Source organism: Gymnoscopelus braueri (assembly GCF_963280865.1).
Source record: "Gymnoscopelus braueri genome assembly, chromosome: 9".
Taxonomy (NCBI): Eukaryota; Metazoa; Chordata; class Actinopteri; order Myctophiformes; family Myctophidae; genus Gymnoscopelus; species Gymnoscopelus braueri.
In genome coordinates, this window is record NC_137610.1 from 29,858,051 (window position 1) to 29,874,451 (window position 16,401).

Sequence of the window (16,401 nt, forward strand, 5' to 3'; positions counted from 1 at the left end):
ACTTTATAATTAGATTGAAAAAGATGGTTTGGTACTAAGACCCCCCAATAGAGCGTCGCAGTTCCCGCCCACTTCCTGTTTTTTTTGGTGCCGGAAGAAAAAACTCAATGCATTTTTCCTTTGACATTTCCAAAGATATTTATATCTATTAATTTAAGCCTCGAATCAAGCCATCATGAGATGACATGAATCATGACCATAAAACGTTTTTTTCTGTGATTTTTTTAAATTTTATATTTAATTATATGATATACTATATTTAATAAATACCCTTTGTTTTGCCGTTTTCAACAAAAAAAAATCACAGAATCAAACGTTTTATGGTCATGATTCATGTCATGTCATGATGGCTTGATTCGAGGCTTAAATTAATAGATATAAATATTTTTGGAAATGTCAATGGAAAAATGCATTGAGTTTTTTCTTCCGGCACCAAAAAAAACAGGAAGTGGGCGGGAACTGCGACGCTCTATACCCGTCCAGTCAACACCCAAATAAATGAGAGTCACACACCGGTATGTCCAAAAATGATCAGTCTGTATTGCTGAGCGTGCACACGGGAGGCAGTACAAGTTACAGACAAGAATAACAATCACACACTAATATTGTAATAACAAACAATGGTATTTATACACAGTTGGACTTCATTGACATCAGACATAGGTGCATCCTTATGATTGGCTTTAAGACCCTCAGACGTAGAATGGAGTCATAGGATGGACAGGCGTCTGGCTGTCTTAATAATAAGTTGTTGTTCATCTTATGGTGTCCTTGTGTACAATTCTCGGTTCCATAAACAAGTTAAGTTATTCCTTCGATATCATAGGACATGTGCATGGTTTTATCTGTGACAGGATGACAGCTGACAAAAGGGAATTAGTGACGATGTCGGGTCAAACAGAGATATCGGTCATCGTACAGAGATACAGGTCATTAGGACATTAAACACACCATTTGACATTAAAGCGCAAAGCGTTGACAAGACAAGTTTTACTGATTTGGAAACATATGGAGCCGGTGTGGGTACAAGATATGCTCGGCCTGCTCGGCCATGCGCGGGTCCTTCGCCTGCGACTGACGTCACACACTATGATTGGCTGTACGTCTGAACGATGACGTGGCACATTCTGATTGGCTTGTGGCTTTTTTTCTTTTCAAAACTTTATTGAACACTGTAACAAATCACACTAACTAACTGTTCTTCATATAACAATGTTATGTTGAACGTCTTTTTCCAATGGTAACCTATTTATATCATTGATATATAAAATAAGTTTGAAAAGGGCTTAATGGTGATTATTTAGTGAATAATGGACAATTTGTTTGTTTTAACAGAACGTTTTATTAAATAAGTTTGAAGATGCTTAATGGTGATTATTTAGTGCAGAGGTCTTCAACAGGGGGTCCGCGACCCCTAGGGGACAGGGGGTCCGCGACCCCTAGGGGATAGGGGGTCCGAGACCCCTAGGGGGTCCGCGGAGGTACAGCAGGGGGTCCGCGAAATTGTTTGATTTAAAAAAAAAAAGTATTGACGTGTTAAATAAGTTTGATAAGGGCTTAATGGTGATTATTTAGTGAATTATGGACAATTTGTTTGTTTTAACAAAACGTTTTATTAAATAAGTTTGAAGATGCTTAATGGTGATTATTTAGTGCAGAGGTCTTCAACAGGGGGTCCGCGACCCCTAGGGGACAGGGGGTCCGCGACCCCTAGGGGATAGGGGGTCCGAGACCGCAGATGGGACTTATAAGGGCCCAAATGTGTACTAAGAGCAGCATTCAATTTCATTGGTCCTCGTACCTATTCAATTTCATTGGTCCCCTAAGCGGGGTAGGGGCGGGGTTAGAGGTGGGAGGCGGGTTCAAAGGAATTTTGAACTGTGCAGCGGCAGCCATCTTGTTTCACCCTGCTGCAGCTACTGTTAACTGCCTACTGGTCCTCTTCTCTGCTCCTGATAAATAAAACTCCTGCTCCCATAAGGTAAATCTTTTAAACATTAATAGGTTTGATTAAGCTATGGTTTGCTAGCTAACTAACTAAGCAAGGTGCTGATTGTTTTGATTAGCCTAAGCTAAGGTTTTCTAGCTAACTAACTTAGCAAGGTGCTCATTTCAGCTTAGTTAAATAAGACAAATAAGAGCAATAACAAGACAGAAATTAGCTGTTGGTTTTACACGTGCCACTCTGCCTTGAAATGCAATGTTATTTAATCATTTTCAAACATAGCTAGCAAGCTAATAAGGCAACTTCTGCTACAAGGCAATGCTGTGTCCTAAGAGCAGCAATTTAACTTTGTTCTATGCATACCATCTAAGCTGCCCTGAGAGCAGCATTGACAACGTGCCCCCAGAGCAGCAATTTAACATTGGTCTATGCATATTATTAAAGCTGCTCAGAGAGCAGCATCGACAAAGCAGCAATTTAACATTGGTCTATGCATATCATTTAAGCTGCTCTGAGAGCAGCATTGACAAAGTGCCCCAAGAGCAGCAATTTGATATTGGTCTGTCTATATTATTTAAGCTGCTCTGAGAGCAGCATTGACAACGTGCTCCCTGGGCAGAAATGTAATATTTCTCTATGCATATCATTTAAGCTGCTCTGAGAGCAGCATCGACAAAGCAGCAATTTGACATTGGTCTATGCATATCATTTAAGCCGCTCTGAGGGCAGCATTGACAAAGTGCCTTAAGAGCAGCAATTCAATATTGGTCTATTCATATCATTTAAGCTGCTCTGAGAGCAGCCTTGCCAACATGCCCCCAGAGCAGCAATTTAACATTGGTCTATGCATATTATTAAAGCTGCTCTGAGAGCAGCATCGACAAAGCAGCAATTTAACATTGGTCTATGCATATCAATTAAGCTGCTCTGAGAGCAGCATTGACAAAGTGCCCTAAGAGCAGAAATTCAATATTGGTCTATGCATATCATTTAAGCTGCTCTGAGAGCAGCATCGACAAAGCAGCAATTTAACATTGGTCTTTGCATATCAATTAAGCTGCTCTGAGAGCAGTATTGACAAAGTGCCCCCAGAGCAGCAATTTAACATTGGTCTATGCATATTATTAAAGCTGCTCTGAGAGCAGCATCGACAAAGCAGCAATTTAACATTGGTCTATGAATATTATTTAAGCTGCTCTGAGAGCAGCATTGACAAAGTGCCCCCAGAGCAGCAATTTAACATTGGTCTATGCATATTATCAAAGCTGCTCTGAGAGCAGCCTTGACAAAATGCCCCCAGAGCAGCAATTTAACATTGGTCTATGCATATTATTAAAGCTGCTCTGAGAGCAGCATCGACAAAGCAGCAATTTAACATTGGTCTATGCATATCATTTAAGCTGCTCTGAGAGCAGCATTGACAAAGTGCCCCAAGAGCAGCAATTTGATATTGGTCTGTCTATATTATTTAAGCTGCTCTGAGAGCAGCATCGACAAAGCAGCAATTTGACATTGGTCTATGCATATCATTTAAGCCGCTCTGAGGGCAGCATTGACAAAGTGCCTTAAGAGCAGCAATTCAATATTGGTCTATTCATATCATTTAAGCTGCTCTGAGAGCAGCCTTGACAACATGCCCCCAGAGCAGCAATTTAACATTGGTCTATGCATATTATTAAAGCTGCTCTGACAGCAGCATCGACAAAGCAGCAATTTAACATTGGTCTATGCATATCATTTAAGCTGCTCTGAGGGCAGCATTGACAAAGTGCCCTAAGAGCAGCAATTCAATATTGGTCTATGCATATCATTTAAGCTGCTCTGAGAGCAGCCTTGACAACATGCCCCCAGAGCAGCAATTTAACATTGGTCTATGCATATCATTTAAGCTGCTCTGAGAGCAGCATCGACAAAGCAGCAATTTAACATTGGTCTTTGCATATCAATTAAGCTGCTCTGAGAGCAGTATTGACAAAGTGCCCCCAGAGCAGCAATTTAACATTGGTCTATGCATATTATTAAAGCTGCTCTGAGAGCAGCATCGACAAAGCAGCAATTTAACATTGGTCTATGAATATCATTTAAGCTGCTCTGAGAGCAGCATTGACAAAGTGCCCCCAGAGCAGCAATTTAACATTGGTCTATGCATATTATCAAAGCTGCTCTGAGAGCAGCCTTGACAAAATGCCCCCAGAGCAGCAATTTAACATTGGTCTATGCATATTATTAAAGCTGCTCTGAGAGCAGCATCGACAAAGCAGCAATTTAACATTGGTCTATGCATATCATTTAAGCTGCTCTGAGAGCAGCATTGACAAAGTGCCCCAAGAGCAGCAATTTGATATTGGTCTGTCTATATTATTTAAGCTGCTCTGAGAGCAGCATCGACAAAGCAGCAATTTGACATTGGTCTATGCATATCATTTAAGCCGCTCTGAGGGCAGCATTGACAAAGTGCCTTAAGAGCAGCAATTCAATATTGGTCTATTCATATCATTTAAGCTGCTCTGAGAGCAGCCTTGACAACATGCCCCCAGAGCAGCAATTTAACATTGGTCTATGCATATTATTAAAGCTGCTCTGACAGCAGCATCGACAAAGCAGCAATTTAACATTGGTCTATGCATATCATTTAAGCTGCTCTGAGGGCAGCATTGACAAAGTGCCCTAAGAGCAGCAATTCAATATTGGTCTATGCATATCATTTAAGCTGCTCTGAGAGCAGCCTTGACAACATGCCCCCAGAGCAGCAATTTAACATTGGTCTATGCATATCATTTAAGCTGCTCTGAGAGCAGCATCGACAAAGCAGCAATTTAACATTGGTCTTTGCATATCAATTAAGCTGCTCTGAGAGCAGTATTGACAAAGTGCCCCCAGAGCAGCAATTTAACATTGGTCTATGCATATTATTAAAGCTGCTCTGAGAGCAGCATCGACAAAGCAGCAATTTAACATTGGTCTATGAATATCATTTAAGCTGCTCTGAGAGCAGCATTGACAAAGTGCCCCCAGAGCAGCAATTTAACATTGGTCTATGCATATTATCAAAGCTGCTCTGAGAGCAGCCTTGACAAAATGCCCCCAGAGCAGCAATTTAACATTGGTCTATGCATATTATTAAAGCTGCTCTGAGAGCAGCATCGACAAAGCAGCAATTTAACATTGGTCTATGCATATCATTTAAGCTGCTCTGAGAGCAGCATTGACAAAGTGCCCCAAGAGCAGCAATTTGATATTGGTCTGTCTATATTATTTAAGCTGCTCTGAGAGCAGCATCGACAAAGCAGCAATTTGACATTGGTCTATGCATATCATTTAAGCCGCTCTGAGGGCAGCATTGACAAAGTGCCTTAAGAGCAGCAATTCAATATTGGTCTATTCATATCATTTAAGCTGCTCTGAGAGCAGCCTTGACAACATGCCCCCAGAGCAGCAATTTAACATTGGTCTATGCATATTATTAAAGCTGCTCTGACAGCAGCATCGACAAAGCAGCAATTTAACATTGGTCTATGCATATCATTTAAGCTGCTCTGAGGGCAGCATTGACAAAGTGCCCTAAGAGCAGCAATTCAATATTGGTCTATGCATATCATTTAAGCTGCTCTGAGAGCAGCCTTGACAACATGCCCCCAGAGCAGCAATTTAACATTGGTCTATGCATATTATTAAAGCTGCTCTGAGAGCAGCATCGACAAAGCAGCAATTTAACATTGGTCTATGCATATCATTTAAGCTGCTCTGAGGGCAGCATTGACAAAGTGCCCTAAGAGCAGCAATTCAATATTGGTCTATGCATATATTAAGCTGCTCTGAGAGCAGCCTTGACAACATGCCCCCAGAGCAGCAATTTAACATTGGTCTATGCATATTATTAAAGCTGCTCTGAGAGCAGCATTGACAAAGTGCCCTAAGAGCAGCAATTCAATATTGGTCTATGTATATCATTTAAGCTGCTCTGAGAGCAGCATCGACAAAGCTTTGTTGTCACACTTATGTTCTTTTCTCACTTTAGCTATCTGGATGACTTGGCAGATGCAGGGAGATTGAAGGTCTCCCACTCAGCCTTGACTGATACAGAGGCATTGGAGAAGGGCCTGGGACAGCACATTTCCATTGATGAGGAAGGGATGTGCTCTGTGCCAGCAGAGTCAGACCTCAGCCACAACACAACAGACTGTGCCATCCAAACAGTGGATTTAGTGAAGATGCAGTGTGACTGTAGCTCTTATATCAAAGGCAATGTATGCAAACATGTAGCTTTAGCATGCGCTGAAGCACAGAACAGATGTGTAGATATTGATAAACTTTGTTCTGATGTTGCAAAAAACATGATTGGAGTACATCAGAAATGTTCAAGTACAGTAATGAACTGTACACAGTTGTTAAGAGGGCACATACATTAGCCTTCAATAAATGTGGGATTCAGTCACATAAAAGAAAGATCTCTGCACTCCATGCTTACCGCCAGCGAATGGAAATTGCTAAACGCAGTGAGCTTTACAAAAAGCATATAAAAAAGTGTCTAAAAAAGCTCGTTAAAGGGGAACGCCTATATTGAACCTTGTCTATTGCTCCATCTATCTAATTGAAAACTGAGGCCAATTCTATATAATGTCTTCTAAATCAGCAGTTGTCTAACATTTTGTGCCCAAGACACCCAAACTGATTTGGCCATGGAGCCCCCTTTGAAAATGTTTTGTGCCAGGGATCTCCAAAGGAGTGTAACAAAAAATAGAAAAATGTCTGTGTGTGTGTATATATATATATATATATATATATATATATATATATATATATATATATATATATATATATATATATATATGTATATATATATATAATTATTATTTTTTAAATCTACATTAGAGCTAAAATCAGTGTTGTAAAGTAACTAAGTACATGTACTGAAGTACTGTACTTGAGTAACATTTTGATTTTTGTTTTACTTTTTACTTTGAATAATTTAAATTTACTTCTACTCCACTACACTGACAGACAAATATTGTACTTTTACTCCAGTACAATTACTTAAAGTTGTTACTACTTTGCTACTTTTAGTTACTTTGTAGATTTTGATTACAAATATACATTAACCACTTCATCCCTATGTACATTTTGGTCTTAGCCAATCTACAAGCTCACAATGCGTCATATTGTGATGCATTGTGACCTTATAGATCTGCTATATTTAAAAAAAAGATTTGTATAGAGGGTATGAACATGTATAAAGTGAATGGGAAATGGAGTGGCAAAGTGAGTTTAACATTGGTTAATGCAATCAGACTGTATAAAATCAGGGCTTTTCTGTTTGGATGTATGGGCTGTCAAGGCCAGAAAGTATTTTTTTATTTCTAAAATTTTGCCACTTAGATGTTTTCGCATAACTTCCGGGTGATAATGTCAATGATTATACCCTGTACACGTTGATACCAATACTTCTGTACTTTTACTCAGGTAAATTCTTTAATTCCGGGCAACTTTTTCCACCGTTGCTGAACACAGATGCTTTCCCGGTTTTAAACCAGCTCTACAGTCATGTCCCCCACTGGATGAAAACATTAGGGTTCAATTAATGTAGTTTCATTATTGTTGGTTAACTAATGTACAATAAATGATTAAGAATGTGATTTGCTGTGATTTGCTGTCATCTGTCTGCTGGAAGATATAAACTGAATAGCACAAAGGCGCCCAGAGCACAAAGGCCCCCAGAGCACTAGAAGGTTACATCTCTGTAACCCGTTTTGATAGAACGCTTGTGTTGTCTAGTTAAGATTTCTTCTTGTTGCCCTGGTCAAATAATGTCCCATGGGTTTATTTTTAACTTTATCTAACGCCTATCCCCAAACAGAACCATAAAATGGTTCCCACTGAACTCATTAAAGTGGTTTTCTTCTTCCCTGTTTTAGGATCCTAATGGTGTCTAATTAAGATTTCTTCTTGTTGCCCAGGTCAACTGATGTCCCATGGGATTCATTTGGTGACGACTTTGAAATGTCCACACAAGGACGATGTTCCTATCTCCTGAACCAGACAACATACAAAGACTGAACTGACTTTTTTTCCTGCCCCAAAACATTATACTTGGAAGTTTTTTCCAATAGTGTACAGAAGGTGTTAAAATTATGTTTTGTGGCCACACACACCTGTTCATTAAGTATAGAGGGTATGTGCGTGACATCATACCAGGAAGTTAAGCTGAAACACCTACTGCGTGGCAAAAAAAACACTTTCTGGCCCTGACAGCTCATGCATACAAACAAAAAAAACCTTATTTAATGCAGTCTGATTGCATTAAACAACATTAACTCACTTTGCCACTCGATTTGCCATTGACTTTATGCATGCGCATACCCTCTATACCTGGTTTTCAGGTGGGTGGTGACCCAGCTGAACTTAGCCAAAAGGGGAGCTGTACTTGTGTCATTAAAGCTGTGTCTTTTGACTCGGAGGATGAAATAATTAACTCAATGCAATAATTGAAATAATTGACTCAATGCAATGAAACCATTTTATTATAAGGAGCCTATTTACATTAGGTGATTCTACAAATGTCTTCTTCTAAATCCGTATGTTTCTATGTCAGTGGTGCTCAAATATTTTAATGCCAAGGACCTCAAAAATTATATGCATTTGGCCGCCGACCCCCACTGAAAATATGTTGTCTCCACCAGGCCGTAGGCATGAGGGGAGAGTATGTTTTGCACCCTGTTTGACCGTGTGTGTGTCCGTCCATCCGTCCGTCCGTCATGTCCGTCTGTGAACACCTAATGTCCGGCACCGTTGGCTCGGCAGCTATGAAACTGTGCACACACACTCCCTGGATGCCAAAGACGAACTTATGCCCCACATTTTCCAGATAAGCCTGTTATAGCGCCACCATGATGCCGATTTCTGCTAAACACAGTATCTCTATAGTCATGTGACCAACATGGATGTGTCCAATTTCCCATATTCCATCCTGATTGGCTAAGATTGCCTTCCATATTTTGCAAGATTGGTCCGTTTTGACCAAAATGCTTCAAATCACGAACACAGCGTCAGATTTTCATGGCCTACGAAGAAAGGCCACTTGAAAATCTTCATATCTGCATCATGGTGGCGCTATAACAGGCCCATTAGTGTTCTTAGGTATGACTGCACCGATCTGTGTAAAACTTAACATTCAATAGAATCCTCCTATTTTCCACACCAATATACATATCCACTTTCAATGTTTTTCTTTGTGATCCTCTGCTACATTCAATGTCTACAAATTACCTACTTAATTCACACTCAGTATAGCAGCAACACTTTCTGCGCTCTGATGAGCACTTTTTCTAGTTTCAGTTATCTTTTTTGGAGCTTCAGTCTTGTTTCCTTGAGAGCCTGCTGGATCATTTCGAACGTGAGGTCAGCCACTTTCGGTCCAAGACCATGTGTGACTTCATCATAAGTCTCCATGTTGATCTTGAAGACCCTTTGGATCTCCTCCAGGAAACTACTGTAAACACACAAGTTTTGACATCTGAGACCGGTTCATAATACTGTACACACAACACATCAAGGATGTCCTGGGAGCACGTTGTCAATGCTGCTCTCAGAGCAGCTTAAATAATATAGATAGACCAATATCAAATTGCTGCTCTTGGGGCACTTTGTCAATGCTGCTCTCAGAGCAGCTTCGATGATATGCATAGACAATGTTAAATTGCTGCTTTGTCGATGCTGCTCTCAGAGCAGCTTAAATGATTTGCATAGAGCAATATTACATTTCTGCCCTGGGAGCACGTTGTCAATGCTGCTCTTAGAGCAGCTTAAATAATATAGACAGACCAATATCAAATTGCTGCTCTTGGGGCACTTTGTCAATGCTGCTCTCAGAGCAGCTTAAATGATATGCATAGACCAATGTTAAATTGCTGCTTTGTCGATGCTGCTCTCAGAGCAGCTTTAATAATATGCATAGACCAATGTTAAATTGCTGCTCTGGGGGCATTTTGTCAAGGCTGCTCTCAGAGCAGCTTTGATAATATGCATAGACCAATGTTAAATTGCTGCTCTGGGGGCACTTTGTCAATGCTGCTCTCAGAGCAGCTTAAATGATATTCATAGACCAATGTTAAATTGCTGCTTTGTCGATGCTGCTCTCAGAGCAGCTTTAATAATATGCATAGACCAATGTTAAATTGCTGCTCTGGGGGCACTTTGTCAATACTGCTCTCAGAGCAGCTTAATTGATATGCAAAGACCAATGTTAAATTGCTGCTTTGTCGATGCTGCTCTCAGAGCAGCTTAAATGATATGCATAGACCAATATTGAATTTCTGCTCTTAGGGCACTTTGTCAATGCTGCTCTCAGAGCAGCTTAATTGATATGCATAGACCAATGTTAAATTGCTGCTTTGTCGATGCTGCTCTCAGAGCAGCTTTAATAATATGCATAGACCAATGTTAAATTGCTGCTCTGGGGGCATGTTGGCAAGGCTGCTCTCAGAGCAGCTTAAATGATATGAATAGACCAATATTGAATTGCTGCTCTTAAGGCACTTTGTCAATGCTGCCCTCAGAGCGGCTTAAATGATATGCATAGACCAATGTCAAATTGCTGCTTTGTCGATGCTGCTCTCAGAGCAGCTTAAATGATATGCATAGAGAAATATTACATTTCTGCCCAGGGAGCACGTTGTCAATGCTGCTCTCAGAGCAGCTTAAATAATATAGACAGACCAATATCAAATTGCTGCTCTTGGGGCACTTTGTCAATGCTGCTCTCAGAGCAGCTTAAATGATATGCATAGACCAATGTTAAATTGCTGCTTTGTCGATGCTGCTCTCTGAGCAGCTTTAATAATATGCATAGACCAATGTTAAATTGCTGCTCTGGGGGCACGTTGTCAATGCTGCTCTCAGGGCAGCTTAGATGGTATGCATAGAACAAAGTTAAATTGCTGCTCTTAGGACACAGCATTGCCTTGTAGCAGAAGTTGCCTTATTAGCTTGCTAGCTATGTTTGAAAATGATTAAATAACATTGCATTTCAAGGCAGAGTGGCACGTGTAAAACCAACAGCTAATTTCTGTCTTGTTATTGCTCTTATTTGTCTTATTTAACTAAGCTGAAATGAGCACCTTGCTAAGTTAGTTAGCTAGAAAACCTTAGCTTAGGCTAATCAAAACAATCAGCACCTTGCTTAGTTAGTTAGCTAGCAAACAAACCATAGCTTAATCAAACCTATTAATGTTTAAAAGATTTACCTTATGGGAGCAGGAGTTTTATTTATCAGGAGCAGAGAAGAGGACCAGTAGGCAGTTAACAGTAGCTGCAGCAGGGTGAAACAAGATGGCTGCCGCTGCACAGTTCAAAATTCCTTTGAACCCGCCTCCCACCTCTAACCCCGCCCCTACCCCGCTTAGGGGACCAATGAAATTGAATAGGTACGAGGACCAATGAAATTGAATGCTGCTCTTAGTACACATTTGGGCCCTTATAAGTCCCATCTGCGGTCTCGGACCCCCTATCCCCTAGGGGTCGCGGACCCCCTGTCCCCTAGGGGTCGCGGACCCCCTGTTGAAGACCTCTGCACTAAATAATCACCATTAAGCATCTTCAAACTTATTTAATAAAACGTTTTGTTAAAACAAACAAATTGTCCATAATTCACTAAATAATCACCATTAAGCCCTTATCAAACTTATTTAACATGTCAATACTTTTTTTTTTTAAATCAAACAATTTCGCGGACCCCCTGCTGTACCTCCGCGGACCCCCTAGGGGTCTCGGACCCCCTATCCCCTAGGGGTCGCGGACCCCCTATCCCCTAGGGGTCGCGGACCCCCTGTCCCCTAGGGGTTGCGGACCCCCTGTTGAAGACCTCTGCACTAAATAATCACCATTAAGCATCTTCAAACTTATTTAATAAAACGTTCTGTTAAAACAAACAAATTGTCCATTATTCACTAAATAATCACCATTAAGCCCTTTTCAAACTTATTTTATATATCAATGATATAAATAGGTTACCATTGGAAAAAGACGTTCAACATAACATTGTTATATGAAGAACAGTTAGTTAGTGTGATTTGTTACAGTGTTCAATAAAGTTTTGAAAAGAAAAAAAGCCACAAGCCAATCAGAATGTGCCACGTCATCGTTCAGACGTACAGCCAATCATAGTGTGTGACGTCGGTAGCAAGCGCAGGACCCCGTGCATTTCATGTAGCCGAGCATATCCTGCACCCACACCGGCACCAGATAACAACTATGGAGCCAGCTACATGGCCTTGGAAGGGAAAATATAGTAGAGTTACAAAAGGCATGTTTAAAAGACTGAAGTACAGGCCAAAAAAGACATCACTATATTAATTTGACATCTTAAGCAGGTTTATGACACTAGACAAATTAGGATCAATCAAGTTTAAGATCAATCAAGATTAACTCTATCAGCAGTATTGATACTTTTACTTAAAATACTAAATACTAAATATCTGTACTTTTTCCACTAGCCTTGGTGAACTGAAAACACATTGATGACGCTTCTAAATGAACGTTTACAGAACATAGAAAGGTTCTGTTTCTATCTGACAAAAGAGAACCTGACCGAAGCGTGAGGAAACCTTTGACATGAACATCTTTTGTATTCAGACTGACATGGTGACAGAGAGAGACCTTCTTTAACCCCAGAGCTTTGGTGACTCATAATAGCAGCCACTCCTTGTTTGGTTATTAGTTTCTATTCTGTTGAATATTGTAATAGGGACTAAGTTTCGTTCTGAGTGTCTCTTAACTTATAGAGATGGATGCATCATCCGCAGATGAGCTTTGAATAGCACGTTCACAGCTACTCTAAACCTTCTCAGGGATTCGCTGACCGTCGTAATGGCCATGGTAAGACAATTGCGCATAATGGTAAACTATTACTATTCCAAACTTTGCTTCGATTAATAATACGAATTTACACCTTTGTTCCATGTAGCCTCAAGTTTTTGCAACAGGGCTATAAAGGCTATAAAAAGGGAGATAAAATGCCTATATTCGGCTGCCTATGTAGCCTACAGTAAATGCAAATTTGTTAAAACAAAACGATTTTTGTTAAAAAATTACCTACACATGAATCATGATTAAGTAGGCTATAGGGTAAGTGATCTAGTTTTGGTTAAAAAGGTTAAAGTACTATATTCTGATAGTAATCATTGCTACAGAGCGTTTGTTCGGTCACATGGGTCTCTCCAGCTGTTCAGTCACAGGGGTTTCTATATTTCCCGGTGCCGTTTGAGCAGGACATTGTCGCACATTTTCCACTTTACATGTTTCTTACCCCTTTCTGTACATCGTATCCAAAAAGTAAAGGTTTTCTGAAACGCTCACAGATGTTCTAAGTTCTAGCTGGCAATAAAATCTATCCAACGAGTTGAAAAAAGTATTTAATTCGCTTCTGTCCTAAGCCGGTTCCATAATATTTTGCATTAGAAGATGCAATTCAACATTTGACCAGTAAGGGAATCAGTAATTTTATCTCTACGGGCGCAACTCTTGCGCAATGTCTTAAAAACATGTAACCGGCAGAGGACAGGAGCGAGTTAAATACTTTTTTTCAACTCGTTGGATAGATTTTGCCAGCTAGAACTTAAAACATCTGTGAGCGTTTCAGAAAACCTTTACTTTTTGGATACGATGTGCAGAAAGGGGTAAGAGTAAGAAACATGTAAAGTGGATAATGTGCGTGTGACAATGTCCTGCTCAAACGGCACCGGGAAACGAGGAACCTCATCTCGGAGCTATACAGCGGAGGGAGAGATTCCGTCGGAGCTAGGGGTTCTCCAGCTGTTCAGTCACACATGGGTCTCTCAGACTCCAGCTCTTAAGTAAACAGAAGATAGTGCATTTCCAGGTAGGTGACACAATTTAAGCCAACCAGGAGAGCACTGAAAATGCATTTTCTGTTTAATAAAGAGCTGGAGAGACATGGGAGACTATGTACTGAACAAACACTCTATGAGGTCTTCAACAGGGGGTCCGCGACCCCTAGGGGGTCCGTGGAGGTACTGCAGGGGGTCCGCGAAATTGTTGTTTGATTAAACAATATTTTTATTTGAAAAAAAAAAAATCATTTTCCCCCCCCCAAAATGTCAAATTGTCTTTAAACATAACATGAATCCATAGCAAACAGATAAATGGAGGCACAATGCACAATAACATGGTATGTTTATACATATTTTACTTTACTATATGAAGCGATCGAAGATTCCCAAATGAGGATATCAATACAAAAAGTAAAGCCATGAACCTGCGGAATGTGCCCTCTACTGGCAGTGAAGTCAGGACTTCAGAGCTATTTAACACGTATTTTAACCAAAGTAAATCACTTACCCTACCTTTCAGAAAACCTAATTTAGTAGCCCAGTCCATGTGTCCCTCTTCCAATGAATACATTCCCTTAGGGGGCATTTGTAAATAAAACAGGCACTTTTAAAAGCTCTAAAATGTTCTAATCTTGTAATATTATGTTTTTCCAGACTGGTACAGTGATGGTATTGAGTTAGGTTTTTTTTTATCAAACACTTTAATGGCTCTCTTAAACAGTTGTTCTACAGATGATTGTGGCACCAGCAAATGACCCTTTGAAACAAAATGTGTGATAAGAATACAATGGAGGTATGTCTTTGCAGTTTGTTCAGTAGGGATAGCCGTCCCATTCAGTCTATCCAGCTCAGCCTAATAAAAAGAAAATACATTTGCAGCATATGAGTAGGCCTAAACTTCATGAATTCTAGTCAACCAGGTAGGCAGATAAAGAGTGACAAGAAAACAAGCAGCCGAAGCGCTTAAACTCATGTAAAAATAAACCTTGAGCAAGAACACACACACACACACACACACACACACACACACACACACACACACACACACACACACACACACACACACACACACACGCACACACGCGCCACATTATTCTGTCATCTTTGTCCTCTTTCACTGCAGATGGCTGGTGTTGTGTTCTTTGACTTGGAGACAACAGGCTTAGGTAACGTGTGTTTGAATCTCTCACTTGTATTGTGGCAAAGTCTAAATTATTTTCAGCAGAGGAATTTATTTATAAAATGATATATTATTATGCTGTTGATAATAACCCAGTTGATCCTGTTTGTTTGCACTCCTTATGGATTTGAAACTATTGTATGTAGTACAATAAATTAACTGCTCCGTTTCAGTGGTGTATGCAGTTCTGTATTGTCTGTATCAAATGAAGTCCATAAAATCTTTCATCTTTGTTCAATGTTTGCCGAGCCAATTGTTTTAACGATCAAACTGTGATAATTGGTTGAATTGTTCTTCACCTCACTCTCACCCCTTCCTTCCTAACTTTCTCTCTCTCTTTGTCTCTCTTGTTTCTCTGTCCTACCCAATCAGACACGGCACAGTGTCACATTTTGCAGCTGGCTGCCATCAGTGGCGGCAAAATGTTTAACAGGTACATCTCCCCGCGCCGTGACATTGACGCTGGTGCCTCCCGTATCAACGGCCTCACTGTCCATGAAGGGCATGGCTTTGAACGGCGTTCACTCCTGCTCCATGGACAGCCCATAGACACCATCCCCCTCGACCATGCCCTCGCCGACTTCATCAGCTTCCTGAGCTCCTTACAGGCTCCTGTGCTCCTAGCAGCCCACAACGCCAAGCATTTCGACAGTGTGGTGTTGACCAGGAGCCTGCAAAGGTGCTCCCTCATGCAGAATTTCCTGGAAGTGGCCAACGTTGGGTTTCTGGACACTCTCCCGCTCAGCAGGGCGCTGTTCCCTCATTTAAGCAGCCACAAGCTGAAGGATCTGGTGAGCTACTTCCTTCCCACATCCTACAATGCACACGACGCTGTGGAAGATGTCAGGGTTCTGCAGGAGCTGTACATGAAGTGGAAGCCAGACGACAACACTGTACTGAGTTGCACACATTTTTAATCAGTTTTTATTTCTGGTCTATTAGTATTTAGTTTTCTTTAATATTTCAGTTTGTAGCTGGCCAATTTTTGTTTTTGGATACCCATTTCTATTTAGTGTTAGTGTTATTAGTTTGTGATTTTAGTGTTAAAGTCTCAGCATGTTATTGACAAAAAATAAATATATAAATAAACACACACACACACACACACACACACACACACACACACACACACACACACACACACACACACACACACACACACACACACACACACACACACACACACCCCTATAGTGGAAAATTAACGATTGCAAAAGGGGAAAAATATATACAGTATAATATACTGTATATTATACAGTATGTATATATTTTTTTACAATCAATATTTGCTAAATCATGCCCCAAAGGAACATCTTCTTTTGCCACTTACTGTAATCAGAAATCATCAGAACATTGCCATCTATTGGGCATTGGACCATCGCAGCACAGGAGTTAAGTGTGCTAAAAAGAAAAAATGTAAGGAAAAATAGCAA

General features: G+C 40.4%; 1 protein-coding gene across 1 annotated transcript; it reads left to right on the forward strand.

Annotated features, from left to right (window-relative positions):
* The first annotated feature begins 12,597 nt into the window (after positions 1 to 12,597).
* On the forward strand, positions 12,598 to 16,151 carry LOC308092566 (DNA polymerase III subunit epsilon-like). The gene is made up of 3 exons (XM_080438541.1): positions 12,598 to 12,814; positions 14,912 to 14,954; positions 15,341 to 16,151. Exons 1-3 carry the CDS (start codon positions 12,806 to 12,808, stop codon positions 15,883 to 15,885), a joined length of 597 nt encoding a protein of 198 aa, XP_080294667.1. The 5' UTR covers positions 12,598 to 12,805; the 3' UTR covers positions 15,886 to 16,151.
* The last annotated feature ends 250 nt before the right edge of the window (positions 16,152 to 16,401 follow it).

Bases quoted from the DNA above. Each gene is read 5' to 3' on its own strand.
- LOC308092566 (XM_080438541.1), top strand. The intron at 14,955-15,340 runs GTAACGTGTGTT...CTACCCAATCAG, and splicing joins CTTGGAGACAACAGGCTTAG to ACACGGCACAGTGTCACATT.